Source organism: Botrytis byssoidea (genome assembly GCF_014898295.1).
Source record: "Botrytis byssoidea strain MUCL 94 chromosome Unknown BBYS_005, whole genome shotgun sequence".
Taxonomy (NCBI): domain Eukaryota; kingdom Fungi; phylum Ascomycota; class Leotiomycetes; order Helotiales; family Sclerotiniaceae; genus Botrytis; species Botrytis byssoidea.
In genome coordinates this window covers 472,706-491,610 of record NW_024065846.1, presented here as the reverse complement: position 1 = coordinate 491,610, position 18,905 = coordinate 472,706, and the positions used below count along the sequence as shown (strand labels likewise).

General features: G+C 41.4%; 3 protein-coding genes across 3 annotated transcripts; 1 reads left to right on the top strand and 2 right to left on the bottom strand.

Moving 5' to 3' along the window:
- Positions 1–1,293: 1,293 nt before the first annotated feature.
- On the bottom strand, positions 1,294–3,291 carry EAE97_002960 (uncharacterized protein; the record flags this gene model as incomplete). Its single annotated transcript, XM_038873472.1, has 2 exons — positions 2,567–3,291; positions 1,294–2,448 (listed from the first exon to the last, which is right to left on the bottom strand). Exons 1-2 carry the CDS (start codon positions 2,771–2,773, stop codon positions 1,294–1,296), a joined length of 1,362 nt encoding a protein of 453 aa, XP_038735335.1. The 5' UTR covers positions 2,774–3,291.
- A 7,665-nt stretch (positions 3,292–10,956) lies between these two features.
- Positions 10,957–11,964, top strand: EAE97_002959 (uncharacterized protein; the record flags this gene model as incomplete). The annotated part of the gene is made up of 2 exons (XM_038873471.1): positions 10,957–11,478; positions 11,527–11,964. 2 exons carry the CDS (start codon positions 10,957–10,959, stop codon positions 11,962–11,964), a joined length of 960 nt encoding a protein of 319 aa, XP_038735334.1.
- A 3,785-nt stretch (positions 11,965–15,749) lies between these two features.
- On the bottom strand, positions 15,750–17,295 carry EAE97_002958 (uncharacterized protein; the record flags this gene model as incomplete). The annotated part of the gene is made up of 2 exons (XM_038873470.1): positions 16,107–17,295; positions 15,750–16,042 (listed from the first exon to the last, which is right to left on the bottom strand). The coding sequence occupies exons 1-2, from the start codon at positions 17,101–17,103 to the stop codon at positions 15,750–15,752; spliced, it is 1,290 nt and encodes a 429-aa protein (XP_038735333.1). The 5' UTR covers positions 17,104–17,295.
- Between the last annotated feature and the right edge of the window lie 1,610 nt (positions 17,296–18,905).

Genomic DNA, 18,905 nt, shown 5'->3' with positions numbered 1-18,905 from the left:
AATTCTTTGGGGCATGCGGAATGGAAGGTGGTGAACAGAAGTTGACGGGAAGATAGAGGTAGGGAAAGCTTGGCTATTATCTCTTTTGTTATATTATGCGTTGGATTTCCCTAGAAGAGTTTAGATGTTCCATGCTCAGCTCAATCCCTTTGAACCTTGAGTCAATATGAATGCAAATCTTTTACACATCTTGATTATCTTAAAGAAGCACGTGAGCATTAGCTTCTCCTCGTTTTGTTATTCTGTAAATCCGACTCGTTATTAATTGATCTCTTCTATACTCACAAAGTACTACGTTGATATTGAAAGCTATCTGAAACTTTTCTATGAGTAGCCCATTGTTACTTCATATCATGCGTTCTGTGATGCTGTGGAATTTTGAATCGGAGATCGAAAAGAGAAGGGTGAATATATATGCAAAAAGATACCACGTACTCTGAAAATCACCATGTCGAGATTGTTGAGAACGAATTTTGCCGAGCTATTTGAAGGCCTCGAGTCGTACTATGATACTCGTGGCCGACTCTTCAACAGTTTCTTCTCAGACTGATCATTTCATACAAATTAATTGTCTATCCAAGACAATGATCATTTTCCAAGGTACATTTGAAGACCAGAACTATATTAAATAATTTCAACAAGTCAAGAATAATCATCGCCAAGGCAAGTTCAGCCTGTCTCTCACACAAATCACAATGAATCAACTAGCAGAACTGAAAAGACGAAAAGCAAAATTATTGAATGTAAATCGTATATTCATATATTCATCTCTCCTATATACTTGCTTGATTATCTATCCATCCTATAGGATCTAAATTGTAACCACAAATCCGAATAATGATATAAATACCATCCTCCCATATATCATAGCTCATCTGCATTTATGTACTCATAACCCATCGCACTTTTTAGAGTCATTTGACTGATTCCTTGCCACCCATTATCTACAACCATCGTCGAATTATTCCAAATGCATCGAAACCCGCAATACTCTTCGCCCGAATATTTGCTTCAGATCTCTTTGAATCGACTAACAATGCAAAGCTGATCGAGATTCGAAACATCAAAATCCGTTGCCCCGAAATTTCCGTAAGAGATCGACAGACCACTTCAACCAACATCCGCGCAAATTCAAACATATCCACCTAGGAAAACGAAAGAGGATCGACCAAAACTTTTGGATAAAGATACAGGCGCGAAGAAAAGACGAAAGCGTCTTGTCTTGAACGCTCGAGGAAAAGCTCTCTCAGCCCCCACCTACACTGGAACATCTCCCATCATTACTATTATCACTTAAATACGTCTCATCAATCCCTTCTTTCCCTTCATCTCTCTTCTGGACTTGGGCTTCTTCTGTCCATCTCTCTTAACATTGATAACCTCGTTGTTGGGATCGACTTCCTCACCACCGAACTCACTTCCTGGTCCGAAATCAGGCTCGCCTCCCAAGCTACCGAAGATGTCTCCGATGTAGTTCGTGGGAGTTACACCTTCAGCGAAAGTTGAGTTCCAGCCATCAAGAAGTCCCTTGATAACTTCAGTACCAGCGAGATAGATGTTCTCAACAGCTGGTTCAAAAGCACCTTGATTGGAGTACAAGAGGTTGAACTCGACAGAGGCACCTGGGTATGGACGGTCGAAATCAGAGGCTGTACGCATAATGATAATACGGGAGAAATCGACGATCTTGAAGAGAGCAGCACGCAAAAGAGCGGAAAGGGTGGCGTTATCTTCTTGGGCGGTCATGCAGTAAACTCCCGAGCCGTTGGTGAGCAATGTTGTGGTGTTTTCGAAAGCTTCTCCGAGGAGTGTACCAGAGTAGTATACATCGGAAGTTGCGGTGTCACACGTGATGACAGTAGGAGCGTGGGTTGCTGCTTGATATTTGTTGACAGCTGCGGAGGAGTTGTCGGTTGCGTACAATGCACGGTAGGCAATGGACACGGATGAATCGTTCAAAGATGCCTTCTTTGCGAATCCCACGGCCAAATCACGGAGTGGTTCGTTGACTTCGAATACCTCGGTTCCGTAGATGTTACCAGGGTATTGATCTGGAGCATAGGAGCCTTGGGGGAAATATCCGGTGGTGAAGTTATCAGGCTTTTCTCTTGCGTCGAATTCATATTGAAGAGCAACTTGGATAGTGTATTTTGAAAATGCAACATCACCAATGCTACCGTGCTTTGGGTTGATACCAGCAATTCCACCAACAAGGAAATAAGTCGAAGAGAGATCGAAAGCGGGGGAGAGAGTCAAAGCGGTGATGGTTGAAGCTGCGTTGATTTCAGATTCACCAGTGGTGAGTTGACACACGGATCCATCGGCAAGACAATGGGCTTGTGGGAAGATAGGGGAGAATCCGGGCACGGTGATGTTTTTCGCGAGGAGATTTCCGATTGAGCCTGGGGTGAAGGAGTTCTCATACCAAATGTCTGCTTCGGGCGAGAACTAAAAACAAGTCAGATAATAAGCCCGAGTTGAACATGATTATCATATCTTTATGGACAAGGGAAATATGGAAAACGTTGACATGGGAACAGGCAAGATGACGCATGGAGATACATACCATAGAAATGATGAAAACCTTAGGTTTGACCACACTAGCTGTCGTATTGGTGATATCCAACTTAACATCCAAACCATCAGCCTGGACACTGAAATGGATATCCTTCTTGTCTAATTTAGTTTTTGGGAGTCCATATGGTTTAGTGGTTGCAGCGGCAGCCACAGATCCTACACCAGCCAAAAGGCTAAGAAGAGCAGAAGTACGCATGTTGTCGAGAGGGTATGATATGATCTATCGGGGGACTTGTGGAGGTTCTGCGGGGAGTAGCGGGGATGGGTAGGAGAGAGAAGCACAAGAGACAGAATCTTGGAATAAGAAGACTCGGTTGTCTATCGATTACTCGAGAGGAGGAAGGAAGAGCGTAAGGGAAGCTTTAGAAGAGGTAGAGAAAGAAGTAAAAAAAAGGCATTGGATTCGAGGTTCTGGAAGCTTAATATATTCCGTGGTACCTGCAGTGAATTGTCAATCCAAAGAATGCATTGTAAATGACCCATATCCCCACAAGTCTCCTCGAAAACATGTTAATCACACGCTTCGGATATTCACGCATCTGTTCCTGGTTTTGAGGCTTTATCCAATAAACTTTCTCATTCTGTTGAGAATACTTGACCGATTTGACGGGGGAGCTGATCTTTGATCTTCCTTGCAGATACTAGAGAGGGGAGCTGGATTAGTCTAGCTCGTTTGGATAAATATGGATATTGGTATGGATAGGTATGGAGTACCAAAATTATCCCACAACACACCTAAACGATATCAAAAGACAGCAAATAATAATGATAAATCAATTAAATCTGCCTCGCTACCCTAATCCTCTTTCCAAATATCAATCCAACTCCGATATCGTTACCAGGATTTACAGTCTTAAGAAATACAGAATTCAAACCTTATCGCAATGCATGCAAACCCGCCGCTAAGACCTACGGAGTCCAGCCTGTAGGTTGTATGTAACCATAATGTATGCAAGTAAGCCTTGGAATTTTCTTGGGAATCTCACCGTCATCATCCAATTCAGCACGAATATCTTCAATATCTATTCTCCTCGTTACGTATACGGGATATTTCTCCGTAGGAACTCGCCAACTGAAGTCTTGGCGTGATACCAGACCGATTGATAAATCCGGGGGTAATTGTTGTTGTACGAATAGCCAATACAAACAGGCAGAAACCATTGTCATTTTCATCTTGTCAATATGATTGTCACGGTATCTATCGAATATTTATCGATAAGAGAATTCCCGCCAAGTTTGATGACAAAAGTGGACTTCACTCGTAACTCGTTGCCGCATCTAATTAACCAGCTAAACTTCGGCTTACTAGTCTTTTAGTATATTTCTTGTTCCTAGATCCATCGATACGGGAACTAACATATCATTTCCTCTTATAGAATAGAAAAGTTGAAGAAGAAGAAATTTTTACAACTGAAATATTGAAGTCTCATTGAGTCACTGTGCAGTATGTGATGTAAACAAACGACAACAGTAAACAGTTGATATTCTCGGCTCCCTTACTTCAGTCTTCAATCATCTAATCCATATCAATCAATCGATAACCCCATTCTATCACCATCTTGGCGAAATCCTCAGATCAATTTGAAGCAGTATCAACAATCTTGATACCGCTCGCAGGATAATCCTCGGTGAGCTCCGCAAGTCCCCGTTCATCCCATCCAAACAGCGCCGCAAAAGATAAGCTCAACCACATCCCCCCATGTCATCATCCACACCTCCACCTGAAGAACTCAATCTCAATTATTAACCCAGTATATGTCTTCCACCTTCCTTTTTAGTACTAGATGTCACCGACGATGTTGAATTCATGTCAAAAAATATCATCCGATTCCGAACCATGTTTCTATCCTGGAGATTTTGTACGAAGTACTTCTGCCAGCTACGAACAATGGGAGTGGGAGGGAGAGATTGGCTTTTTGCTCCAATTCTGATTCGCTAGTGGTGCTTTACTCACGGTTTCTCAACGTCCTTCTCGGATTCCAGTCTACATTGAGGCTCATGCCAAGTGCACGAGAAAATAGTCTAATGCTCGTGATAAGAAAGTTTAACCAAGACGTATGACGGATCCTGTAATAATTTTTTGGGAAAAAAGTACCAGATCTAAACGATCGGAAATTCCTCGTGGTATCCGATTGAGACATTGAGACATTGAATTGAATGGAATGCCTATTCCTTCCCGAGACCAATCATTCAATATCAATAAATTATTAATATGGATTCGATTTGCATACAGTATCACATTGGAAAAAGTTAAATCTATTCCATGGAAAATCAATCACACATACAGTCTTAACAAATTTCTTCTGTTCCCTCGAATTCAATAAATTACGATCATGATGGCGAAAAAATAACGATTCATCACGAACTTGACAACCTTCAATTATTGTGATTTCTCCCAATTGTCCTCCCTCTGGCGCTAATCATCAAATCAAGATTCTTTGAGATGTCTCAAAATTCATGATCAAAACTAGTTCTCCGTGCCCGACACCTTCCTAGTTTCCCAGTCAACCCGTAGGCGGAATTCATCGGTACAAACCGACAAGAAGTGGAGACTTATGTACCGAGGAGGCGCGTAGATTCTCTTATCACGCCTCGCAACACCATTATCGCGATATCTGGCGATGGAATCATGATATTGTCATGAAAACGCTGGATGAGGACGATATGATTATAATTGTGAAGGCGGATTCCTCGGGATTCGGTACTTTCCTGAAGTACGCATCTACCTAATCCTCTCACCGTCGAGTCTGAGGACTAGAAATCGTGCCGAGTGGAAGTGAGAGTAAAAGTAGGTACCGAACCATGGGAGGAGAGATTGTTAGCTCAGTTGACACTTAACTCTGAGGGATTGTCTCTCGATTCATCGTGGGTCACCGCAGACTTCTGCGAAAACCTTGGTGGTGCCTCCTTTAGGCATTCTGCTATTCCAAAACGCCAGCTGGAGTTAGGTATATCTCTTCTCATCCAGAGATGTCTTGGGATCACGATACCTAATAGCTGGCGGTACGTCCATCTATATCCACTGGGATCGACCTGTGTGAGAGGAGGACGAAGTTTTTGCAATGATTCGTGCCCATCACTTTATCACGCCGTCCTCATCGCATGCGCTTAAAACACATGCAACGATCGACTTTCCAGTGGATCTGGCGGTTGCATTTTGAATCATCATTGTCACATTCGGTATGAAGACCATTGAATGATCCCTTTAATGATGTAAAGGTGTGCCTTTCTGATACGTGGCAGCAAGAATAGCAACCGAGATGTCAGAGACCTTCGCAGCAGCCATTTGACGATTTTTGGCCGCTCAAGAGGCAAAAGGGTTAAACTCGCAAACCTCTAGTCTGTTGTCATCATGCTATCTAATTTTGCAAGGCAAGGCAGCTGCTTTGCGGGCTACAAATGTTGCTTATCGAACTCACTCTCAGGGTCTGCTTCTCTCAAGGTTCCAACCACAGAATAACAATGCCATTAATATCGATCATCAGACAAACTAGCCTACTGCTTCTCGGATTATAGAAATACCAGCCATTAGTTTAGATTCAAAGCCTTAGGCGATGGTAGCACGACATTTTCTTTCGTCACCATGTTCTTGCCTTGCATGAAAAATGCTCGTCCTGGATAGAAACCCTAGGCGCCGATGAATATAGGAGTCGAGAAATGAGTTTCTCTCAGATTCGATGAGCTGTCGCTCGTAGGAAGCCTTGATCAGGGGCGATACAAGGCATTTTCTTGGTAAAGCTTCTATCTCAACACACGACAAAGGTAATTATGCCATCGTATCGTGGAAGCCTATACCAAGTATTATCAGTCTTTGTATAGACTCTGACGCGGCCTGAGCTAAACATAAGGCTTCTTCGAAGCTCAATTGTTTCAAAGTATCAAAATATCATTTTCATTGCTAGCTGCGGTCATGTAGACTATGCATCTTAATTTCATCGTCAATGCGTGAATTTCGAATCAGTAACAAGAAGCATGGGTGAGTTCTCACTCATGAGGCTTGGACGGTGCAGGTACGCGGCGGTGTGTTCGAAAGGTGTATACAAGGGGAAGTTCAGACGAGTAGCGACATGCGCCGGCCTTAACGTTAGCCGCGGAGAATTAAGGTCGCAAGTGTTCGAAGGATGGAAGATTGTGGGGGCATTTTCGGGCGTTGTCGACATCAGATTGCCATCTAAGAGATTTAATTGTGAAGACATCACATAGGTCTTTGGTAAGGCTCAAATAACAGGATCAAGGAATAATAATGTAGTGGAAAAGAAACACTCTACTCATTGTAAAAATGGTAACATTAACATATCTCTTTACCTTTTCTCGGTAACTTCAGAAAAAAAAGCTCATCACAGTCATAATACGCGTGCCATTTTGAGATGATTGTGAGATTATAGACCCCTCAGAAAATGTGTCTTCGTTCAGCCGCTATATCTAGCATAAATCTGCAGAGATGATATAGAAGTATACGTAAATTCGCGAACATACGCTCTCAAGGCCTGTGCAAAGGAGACTCATTGTGTTTGTATGTGCATCAATTAGCGCTCGAACTTTCGCAGTGCCATGAGTACCATAATAATATTCTAGAAATAAAGCTTGCCTATAGAATTCTGGTTGACAAATCAGCAGAACTCCGTTTTGGAGGCAGTGGAAAAACTAATGCCAACCTAAAGTTAACGTGGATGATCTGAATTTTTCTGACAAAATTGAACAAGATGTTGCGGCGCGTCGTTTCTTCATATCACATGCTTGCAAGCTGGGAATCGTCGAATGCCCCTCTAACTTTATCGGGGTCAGAAGTAAGATGTGTGTTTAGTGGTCCGAGAGGTAGACCAACTTGAAGTTTTCCTTCGCAATGAGGATCCAAATTACTTAATTTCGATGCTCCTGTAATTCAATGAAGCAGGGAGATTCTTCGAGAGCCAAAGTATGGATTGTAATGTGGTTCGTTTCATCTAGCCTTGTCGTGTCCAAGTAACATATCGATCCTTCGACACATGGAAATAGACAGATGTGTCAGAGCTATTTGGTGGTAGTGTAGCAAATCCCATCGAGCTTTGGCGTTCTAGATGTCATCAGATCTGTAGGCCATTCGGGGGCCCTTTCCGATCCCGTTGAAGATGAGTTGATCCTTTAGATCCAAGGCTTAAGGTGCCGGAGGCTAGTCAGATAGGATAAGGTCGAATTGAGAAGTCTTGGAAACAAAGTTCCTTGAAGGTTTTTCGTAGAAAGTCGTATTGTGTGATCCTTTGATACGACAAATAACATCGAGAAGATGACAAAAACCTAAACCCCAAAAGGGCAGGTGTAAGCATGGTCTGAACCTATGGTGACTTTCTGATTAGCAACTCTCCCAATGGCTCCACGGTTAATATCCAGAAAGCATGCAGGTACTGCATAACAGGAGAATGCCCATCATTCTCATGCAACTAATTTTCAATCTCGTTTTAACAAGGATATTGATTGGGGCGCAGTTCCGCAGTACATATAAGCAGCTGCATACCCCAACATCGAACTGCGCAGAGACCAGATGTTCGTTCCTAGTAGTTAAAATAAGACCCATACGGCACTCTTGAGGATCAATTGAATTTTATTGAGGGGGACGTACCGTGAAAAGTCTCGGAAGGATCAAGGCAAGGATCCCAATAGATTCGATTCGGATTTTTCGTCGTATTTGCTTGCGATGGAATTTTCTCAGAGATTCATCATGCATAATGTAGATAAAAGTGGCGATGCTGAGGTTGTTTGAAATATCAATCACCTGTGAGTGCAAAGCGCATGCTAACTATGCAAAGAGACATGAAGAACAAGCCTGTCCGAACCACTTTGAGCAAAGTAAGCATACTATGCCATCTCGTTGCATTCTACTATAAAGGAAATTCGCCCCCAAAATGGATGACAGTTGAAACACGGGAGAGCGGCGTCTAAAGTAAAACAGATGAGAAAATCTGCGATTGGTCACCCCAAAAAGCTATTCTGGAAGAGATAAAAACAAAGTGTCCAAGATTTTATTTTTATGCTAATTATCCAACTGTTGGTGAATCATTCGTATTTGAGCATTTTCAGATGAAACAAATATAAGTTATGAATACTTTATTGAAGAAAAAAGTTCTCTCGGATACAGATAGCCGCCGCTTGCCACAGTGCAAAAAGACAATGGAATGCTCTGGTCCATTGAAATGTTTCAATCACATTCTTTGACTTTATACTTATAGATACCGGAACGTGACGATTGTACTGCCGCGCGTGATGATACCATTACCGGACTCTTTCCGAGTATATCCCACAAGTTCAAGGGACGCTTGTCAGCGTGAGGATATCACGTTGGTCTGTGTGAGTCGGAGCCCATGTAAAGAATTGACACAAGCGTTGGATATTCACCGATATGGTGAGACAAGAGGAAACCCCAGATAAAGCGGCTGTTGGCACAGGCGAATAACGATTGCATGTGGGAAAGAAAAACATGAAGCAATCTCTCCATTGCTCTCACTGGGGTGTTGCGGTTGTTGAGGTTTCTTCATCTTGTTGGGTTGGAATACAGTAGGTCCGCACTCCACTCAATGTTGGATGTACGACCTCATGAAGATTTCTTCAGTGGTCATGACCATGGCTATGGGGAGGAATATTGAACTTTTACGTTGCTTTCAAGATAAACACTGCCTAATGGATTGAGGTCTTCAATGGCCTTTGTCCGGTCGAAGTGTTTGTTGTTTGTTGAAGCATAGCAACAGTGCTAGCCAAACTGCATACCGCTTATCGCTATTAGGCGCCCTTGCAGAATCCCTTTTGATCAGACCTGGGATGAAGATATCGAGATTAGACAAACCTAGATGATCTCGGGCATCTGTGAGGACCTCGGGATACCTAGGTACTGAGTTACTTTGGTAGATTTCCGAGGGGAGAAATCAGGATGGAGGCATAATACAAGGGGGGTAAACTGTGGACAGGGTATAAAGAATAGATGTTTGGATGATAGAAGCCGAGAAGGAGCGGGTAGAGATGGGATGAGTTGATTTCCCATCTGTGCACTTGTGCATATGCATATCGTGTAGATCAGTGTCAGTGCTGTCTTGGAAGCAGAGATCCTAGTAAGTGAAAGAGATTCATCCGAAGTATTTTGCATTTCTTAAATTAGTCATCCAATCGTTTTAACAGGCAAACAAGGAATCAAATAACAAAGTTCTTCCTGATTTGAAGTAGGAAGGGAAAAAGAAAGGAAGAGGAAGAAGCTCCAACCAACGGAGGCCCAAATTTCACCACCAATTAGACCTTTTTCTCGTGATGTCTAAAAGTTCAACTAATTGAATTACGGCATTCTCGTAATACCATTTACGCAGTAGTTACTACCTCGGTAGACGATGTACAGTTTCTATCTAGTTTAATCTAGCTAGACATATCATTTTACACGCGCGCATCAAATAGACGTCTTTCTTCTTTCTTTTAATCCATATAGTCTTTCAAGTATATCTTCTTTTCATCTTTACCTACCATTTTCAACATCTTCAATTCATTACGAAACAGGATCGTTATGATATGTTTCATTATCATCTAATCTACCAAGATCTAACCTTCTTTAAAGGCATTCTTACAAAATCTCATACACAGCCCTTGTAAATTTAATATACCCTGCACTGACCCTTTTCTGTCATCCCCCCTGTACAGATCTCTCCCGTTTGATTCTATTTTCGGTACGCGAACGCCTCATCCGCAGCTTACTTGTTGACGCCCACATAATTTACGCGCCCATCAGATATGTCTCCAAAATTCAAGATGAGACTACCGCCCAATGTCCTTAGAAGAGACCGGTATTCTTCTGTTGACCAATACAATCATCTCTTGTTCGTATCCCCTCGAGTTTTGGAGACTTAATAGTCTATCCGCGGCTACTGTAGTTGATCCTAGTAACAAAATTTCGTGCATTTGCCAACGTTTGAAGGCCCAGGAAGTCGGGGTCGGATTTATCAAGATAATATCTAAAATCGGACCCATCTTGTTTCATCATTTAGTTGAGGTCTCATTTTTGGACGTTCAGCGTTAATGAGGCTATAGACACCACCCAAATGGCCCCCAGCGTTATTACTTCCAACAGATAATCGAGCTGGTCAATTCTGTATTATAAAGGTCGGTCGCCGGTACACTGGCTAAGACCTTTCGTCCTCATTCAGCATCAGCATCATCTTTTGGCTTCTACGAATTTCCTATTGTCAACTCGCTCTAGATTTCAATTCTCAATATCTGACTCCATTCGTTTTCGTGTCAAGTATTTCCTACGTTTCCTGCCGGCTGGTCTGCAAGTTTCTTTTACATCTAATACTTAATTGATTCGTCAATTGTTTCGACCCCTGGTTACTACTAAGTAGTACCAATATTTCATAAACCCGTCTTTCTAGAATGCCAAAGGAACAGCGTTCCTTCAAAGCTATGGATTACTATCGATCACCACCACTCACCTCTAACAACCTCGTCTATCCACCTATCAACTCTCGACCCATGACCACACCATACTATGAGCCACTGCAACACAGCTACCAGAATATGTCGAACTATGCAACAGGAGGTCCCGTACAACAACCTCCTTTACCACTTCCAACTCAACATTATGTCCAGAGTACTCCAATGCCACCTTCCATTCGACCTTCATCTGGAGCATGGACACCTATTGATGATCGAACTTTGATAGCAGCACGGAAGCAGGGACTGAATTGGCAACCTATACAAGCAACTTACTTTCCAAACAAATCGGCCAACGCCTGTCGAAAGCGCCATGAACGTTTGATGGAACGAAAGTCTAGTGATGATTGGGATAATGTCAAATCTGAGACCCTTGCAAAGCACTATATGGATATGCGCAAAGAGATTTGGTCGGGGCTGGCTGCCGCTACGGGGGAAAAATGGACTGTTGTGGAGCAAAAGGTATGTATTGAAACGAATATACTTGGGATTTATACTGACATGAAGAAGTGTATGTCAACTGGTCTCAAAAATATGCAAACATCTGCGAGAGCTTATGCTCGCCGCGAACGTATCATGGAAGCAGGAGGACAAACTGGAAATGCAACATACTCGGACCACAATGATTATGAGGTCCATGAAGACAGCGGGATTAGCATCAACCTCGACGGCGATTATGATCGGGATAATGGCTCAGAAGCTTCTACTAATGACCCGCTTAATCAACAACATTACTCATATGCACCACAAGTTCTCTCGGATGGCCGACCGGACGGATATCCACAGACGGACCGTAATGATGGCTACCCACAATCGGATCGCAACGACGGCTACCCACAAACTGACCGAAGTCCATACCACCAAGATAACCGAGCATCATTTCACTCACGTTTACCATCTATGGATATGGGTATCGATGCTATTATTAATCAACCATCAGGGCTTTAGTGGCTTGTCTCTATCCTGTGAATGTAATTTCGAATCGCTTCTATAATCTGTCGGAGAAATAAGGGTCGGTACTATGGGGGTCAAATTTCTTAAGCTATCTTTGGAAAATGATACCAGGCGTAATTGGTTTTTTTTTTCAGTTATGAGGAAGGAATTTATGAGCTTCCGGCGTTAGAGAGGGGAGTTTTCAAAATGCGCTTAGTCACAAGCGCTTCACACAATCATTTCAAAGTTGGGGTGGATTTCATTTGTTGGTTGGGTTTTGCGACATGAACATGACCTTTACGTATTTATCTTATCATGTTGGGAATGGAGTAATTGAAAAGGTTTGGGATTTGCATGGTGGAAGTGGACAGGTTTGGTGGAATCCTGTATTATTAGATACAGATTAATACCATCAGAAGGCTATTGAGTCTTCATAAAAGATTAGATATAAACACTATTCATCTTAATTTTTGTTTTCTAGTACTGCATATTGTTTGAACTTTATCAGAAATTAAATGCCTAGTAGGGCTAGTCACCTGTTTTATCTCATTTAACTAAGAAGTTCTGCATGATCCCAATATTCATGACCATCAAACATTTTAAGACAGACAAGTTTGTTGAAGTTGGCAGTTGTCTGAGTACGTACCTAGGTATATAAGAATTGAGGCCCCGGCTTATCGCACATTTAAGCGAGATTAGGGTAGCTATCTAATTTCATATATCTTAATTTAAAAATTCAATTATTATTCTAAAATTCATTATTTTCGATTTAAATTCAAAATCGATATCGAATATAGTCACAAAAATGATTATTATAAATTTCATTAAAATTAATATACTCCTCGATATTCTAGAGTTATTTAAGCTAGGATTGTTAGAAAATCTGTTAGAGTAGATACTAGCAATGAATCAACTAGGTGAAATGTAGCACAAAGACTTTTCATTAATTCTTCTAAACTTATGAAAACTATACAATTTATATGTGTGTGCGGGCTCCCTTCGGCACACGGTAGGCCCGAGGGCTTACTATCACGTGCCTAATGGAGCCCTTTAGTCCATGACCGTGACAATAAGCAAAAAAGAAATTAGATTTTGCATATAGATATTACTAGTAAGGAATTAGTAATACTATTATTATTAAGCCAAAAAAGGAGAATTAAAGATTAGTTATATAATCAAACAAAAGCACTTTCGAATTGAGAAAAGCAAATAGAATATAAATTACTAGACAAATTGATGAAAAAAGATACACTAATTGTATTAAATCAGTATATCGATTAGAAAGAGTATCAATGATGATATAGGATATAATTAACTGGAATTATAAATCTTTATTAATCTTTTTGAAAAAGTTTGAGAATAATAAAGATATTATCTTTAAAACATATATACAATAAATCCTTAAGCCTATTATATTCCCACTATTCAATAAACTAAAATCTGTGTATATGTTTATAAAAAACAATTCTAAGGTATATTCTAGACATACCTATAGAACTCGATTGGAGTATAATATATAAGATTTTGATTAGCCATCCTTCTCTTTGAATCTTAATTCAATTAAGAAAATATAGTAATAAATAAAAAAGGAATTAAAAAAGCTATCATTTGTATTTACTTTTATAAAGAAATTGAAATATAAATTACAAGCTTTCTGAAATAGAATAGATTTTTTAGATTTCAGACTATATACTAAGAGATTAATTTGCAAGATTGAAAATGTAATTAAAATATAAGGATTAGTTACTATTCATTAATATAATACTCAAGTTTTATAAGATTATATTGTGTAGTTGATTTATTATTAAATTTTAAAAAATTAGACCGAAAAATGGGTGGTGTGCGATAAGCCGGGGCCTCAACTCTTACATTCCTTCTTAATAACCTCAACCCCACACCTAATCCTCGACCCACGACCGCGCTACCAAACCTTGATTCAATAGCCTTGGCCATTAGATAAAAAGTCTAGAACCAAAATTTGAGGATTTCGAGTAGTACTCAAAAGTGGGGCTTATCGATTGGCTACCGTACGTATGATTTACTTCGATTGGAATCCATGTTGGATGATATTCAATCAATGACATTTTCCCGTCCCTTGATGGTAGTATCTTGTGATCTTTCAAGGAATGACATCACATCAAAATCTATATACTCAAAGTATCCTGGAGCTATACCCAAACACAGATATCTCCACGAATCTAGAATGTAAATTTTTTAACATCTCATTGAAATGTTCCAACCTCATCCCTAATCTGATGTACACGGCATACCATCATCAACTGCTCCAACCAACCAACTCAAATACCATCCCGCTTCTATTTCTAACCCGGAATCCGGGTTTGATGCTGGATCCACAGATTCCAATATCGCAATCTCGATATCCATCCTCGCGATCCTTTCGCTTTGGGAATTCCCCACATTTTCACCGAATCACATCTATCTACTCGTAAAATATCCATGCTTCGATCTCTTCCTTTCGTTTGTATCTTGGTAGGAGTCTAGGATTTTGGATGTTGAAGATGGGTATCGAGAATTGCATACCTTGGTTGGTGATGCCGAGGCTCAATTCGTGTATAGATTGCATGTTCCTTAATCGGGTTACGCTGCGAGTGCGAGTGTTTCTAGTGCTTTATGAAGTTTGATTCTCTGATTGCATATGCCGTGTGTTGTAACCCTTTCAATCATTGCGTGTAAGTCTGAGTTAATCTTGGGAATGGAAATAGTAGCGAGTGACGATCATCCTGCTCTCCTTGCTCTAGACTGTGCAAAGTAAGCAATTCAGTGATTTGGAATCTTGAAGCCATTCTATATAGAGCAAATAACTAATGCATCAAGTGTATCTACGAGCTAAAAGTCAAACCAAGCATCAGGTCAATGCAGATCAGACCTCTCCCCAAACTATCTCGCTAATCTCACAACTAACAGTTCCAGAAAACGCTCAGAACAATTCCAGAGTAAGACAACATTCGCACTAAATCACTTCTTCTGGCTCACAGATAACTCCTCAAATATCCAACATAGTTATCTATCAGTTATACCTCCAAGGCGACTACTCATTGCAATGCAAATCGTTTCTTCCTCTTGCCCAAACTTCAGCGATAAACATATCATCTATCCACGGTGCCTATATCTCTCTCCACAGACAATCCATACATGACATAATATCAGTTGAGATGACTCAAGGCACCCTAATAAACAAGCTCTCTCAGAAAATCTCCTTAGTCCCAACCATACGCACAGATCTATCTAGCCCACCCATGTAAGCGACCCGCACCCCGCATTGGCGCTTATCCCACCTATTCCTGTTTTCATCCCTAATCTTCCCGACTTTAACTGTTCCTCCCTTGTCTTCCTATTCTTTGATCTGTTATACAGAAGTTATCCTCTCTTCCTTTCAGCCTCAATGGCCCACTTTCATCCTGACATTCTGGGGTTAGTATTTTCGCTCTGCATCGGGAGGAATTTATACCCGCATTACTATCATCAATACCTCATTACAATTTTTTATGGGGCAAGTCATCCTCTCACAGTGTCCAAAGAATGATGGTTTCGGCAGATGATTAAACCTTGTCGATACCCACATTAAAAGCAAGTGTCATCATTCTGGTAAAGATCTTCTCAAGAGAGATTGCATTTCTTGGAGATTTTCAAAGGCAACAGCTTTTGCTACAATAAGTGGAGTGATAAGGATGACATAGTAGATCTATGTGACAGGCTCCAGGAAGATCATACTTATCTTTCATTGGGAATTCAGGCATCAACGAGTCTCCGGTTTGTGGATTCAGTCATCTGCCTTGGCTCTAAGGCGCTATACTATTTTTCAACAACTGCTTTATCCCCTCAAGATGCTCGCGTAATGCTTCCAATCCGCCTCTTCGACTTTCAGATTGGCCCGACTCCCGTTGCTGAAATGCAAACTTTACAATGCCGAGCATCTCTTCGCTACTCAATAACCCACCCGACGCAAAGCCATCCGGCCCGATCTCGCCAGGATCTATCCGGTAATCACGCGGTAGGCCCAGAAGTCTTTCGATCTGTTCGAAAAGGCTGGTTATAATTTGGATGAGAATAGTCGTCTGAAGATTGCCCGATTCTGGAAAGTCAGTATTTGAATAAACTAAAATGCACTTCATCTCATGTCAAAGAGCGTGGCTTACGTAGTGGAAAGCTACAAAAGCTAAGCCCAGGAAGAGGACAAAGAGAGGGATCATCACTGTCCGAGATCTCTGTTAGAAAGTCATGTATGTGTGAGGACAGAATCTCGTGAAGCCGCAGTAAATATACATGACATGTGAGAATGAGAAGCGAAGTTGCGAAATCAGACTTTGAGTACGTTTGCGAATCGGAATCTGATAGGGTAGAGTGTATTGATGAAGAACCGTCTATGGGCGAGGATGTGCTGCTTTCATCAGCTCCGGATAGAGTATTTGCATAGTCTTTAGTACTCTTTTGAAGATCAGGTCTTATGTTGTTTGATGTAGAATTTGGACTCAGAACAGTACCACTAGATGATCGAGGGGAGCTGGCAGAAGGTCGACCAGACGAGTCCGCCAGCAGACTAAGAGCTTGCAAGAAATCTCTTGTACTGTTTAAAATGTCGTCCAACATTGTTCTTGGGGATTTCGTCTCATCGATCGGCTCAACTAGCATCTCTACAATTGCTTTTGGGTTGCCTGTATAAATTCGAGAAAGCAGCGAAACAAGATCCAAATTAGTCTTAGCTAACCGCTGGACGATCGTTTCCTCTTCATTCTTGTCAATAGATATGCAACCTGCAACCTGATCTTCAGGGGTTTCGCAAGAATTATTGGTTTCAGATATCGTAGCTAAAGTTTTGTGACTGCTGCATTCGAGATTTTGTGAATTAGATGTCGAAGTGGGAGACGCCGTTCGGGGTGAGAGTATCAATGATGGCGTAGTTCGAGAGGAAAGATCTGCTGTATATGTCGGTGCTTGTGACGGATAAATCTCAGTCGAGCTACCTGTACCGGTGTTACCAGATAAACCAAAGTTCTGATCCGTTCCATCTGGAAGTATGAGGCCGGAAAATAATGAATCCTCGGCTGCCCAATGCATATCACTAATTGTGTCTGAGAAGCCTGTAGGATACATTGGCACAGGTAATGATGATTGAGAAGTTTCGAGTATATTCATCAGTGTTGTATGTCCAAGAGATCCCGAGGAACTTGCCGTTTCCGTAACAACAGCAGCATCTATCACCGCTTGCTGGGTAGTGACTTGTGACTGCACTTGGAGCTGCGCAGCATTGTTGTATCGTCGCTTTCGCACCGACTTTTGCACTCTTGCCTTCCCCCCATGCTTTTTGTAGAAGCTGAAACAGTGTCATCCACATAGCTACGCACACGAAAAACTGGACTGGTGCGACATTCAACATCTGCACGGAAGCATCGATCGCAGTTTTGCTGGTCAGTTCTTTCGCGAATGCATCGCAGTTTTTGACCACGGCATCGATCACACGCAAATCTTCGAGAAGAAACTCCACACGCATTCATATCCATCACTCTCGAAGCCTTATGAACAGATTTTTCAAGCTAGAAAGAAAAAATACGTAGGTAGTTCGAATAAAAGGAGAGCCAACTTGAGTTGGTTAAGACAAGATGCAGTCATGCGGGATAAAGAACCGTACTAGCACCTACGCCACATAGCAGGGGAGACATCGTACGACTAGATTTCTTGGAAAACTTCTGCGTGCCTTTAAAGTTTGTAGATCACTTATTCTTCTTGACTATCTGAACAAATAACAGGCTTTTCTGCAACTAGAATTATACACTACGTAACCCCAACACTCTTGTCTATTTCAATTACACCATCTCTAGTTTTTCACAACTCAAAAACTAGAACTGCCCTCATTCTCATAATCTGGTCAATACCAGTGTTGGTAAACTTCCTCCAACTGTTGGGATTACAGGATCATCTATCCGTTTGTTTGTGACTTATGCGGCGCAGTTGGAAAATCATTTGCCTACAATCTACCGAGTATCACATGGCCATCTAGCATTACGTTCTCTCGTCTTCATTGGAGAATCCAGCGGGCTTAGATATAGGTATGCATACATTGGGTACATTGAGTAATATAAACGATTGAGTCCCCAGATTCAGTGGGGGTTCTGGAGTTTCTGTGTGCTGAAATATCAGTACACTCAATGGTAGGTAGACACAGATACCGACTTATTCTGCCCTCCAAAACCATTGTTTCAAAGAGCTACTATAATCATTCGCTGCTCTACAATGGTCGATTACAGCTTAGACTCATGAATATAGTGGCAGCTAGAAACCTTTGAAGTCTCAATTCCCGCATGTTTGCAAGAATAGCCCTACTGGTCAATACCCAACTTGGGAGCAAGGAATTCGGCGCAGAATTCAAAGCTCAGAGAAATATTGATATGATCAATTCATTTCTAGAAGCATTAGACGTTGGATTCGCAGAGAAATACTAGCTTATCAAAAAAACGATACAACTCTTCTCAGGCATTTCCAGACGCGAAAGACACCACCGATTCGAGAATCACTCAACCAAAGAATAGCAAATCATGTTTCCTGTAAGACTGCACACATATTCCATCGCTATAATCAATTTACAACTAATATTGACCCCACCATCTCGTGTAAATGTTTTCATTATCGATGATATCTCAGCAGTCAAAAATACAACCAAAGACATGAGTAGAGCTTAATAGTCGAATAACTCTATAATTCCTTTCTGGATTAATCTAAGGTCTAATCCCATACCTACCTACTCAGTCCTGCACTGAAGTAAGAATCTCCAAGCGAGTCCCACACTATCCATCTAAATCCTATTTATCACGCAACTCGCAGACCCGAGCTCGCTTGAGAAGCCTCCAAGATCCATATCCAGATTCGTATCAAAATTAGACCGACCATTTCGAGCTTGAGAAACACACAATAATCGGAGTTCCGAAAATATAATTATTTAC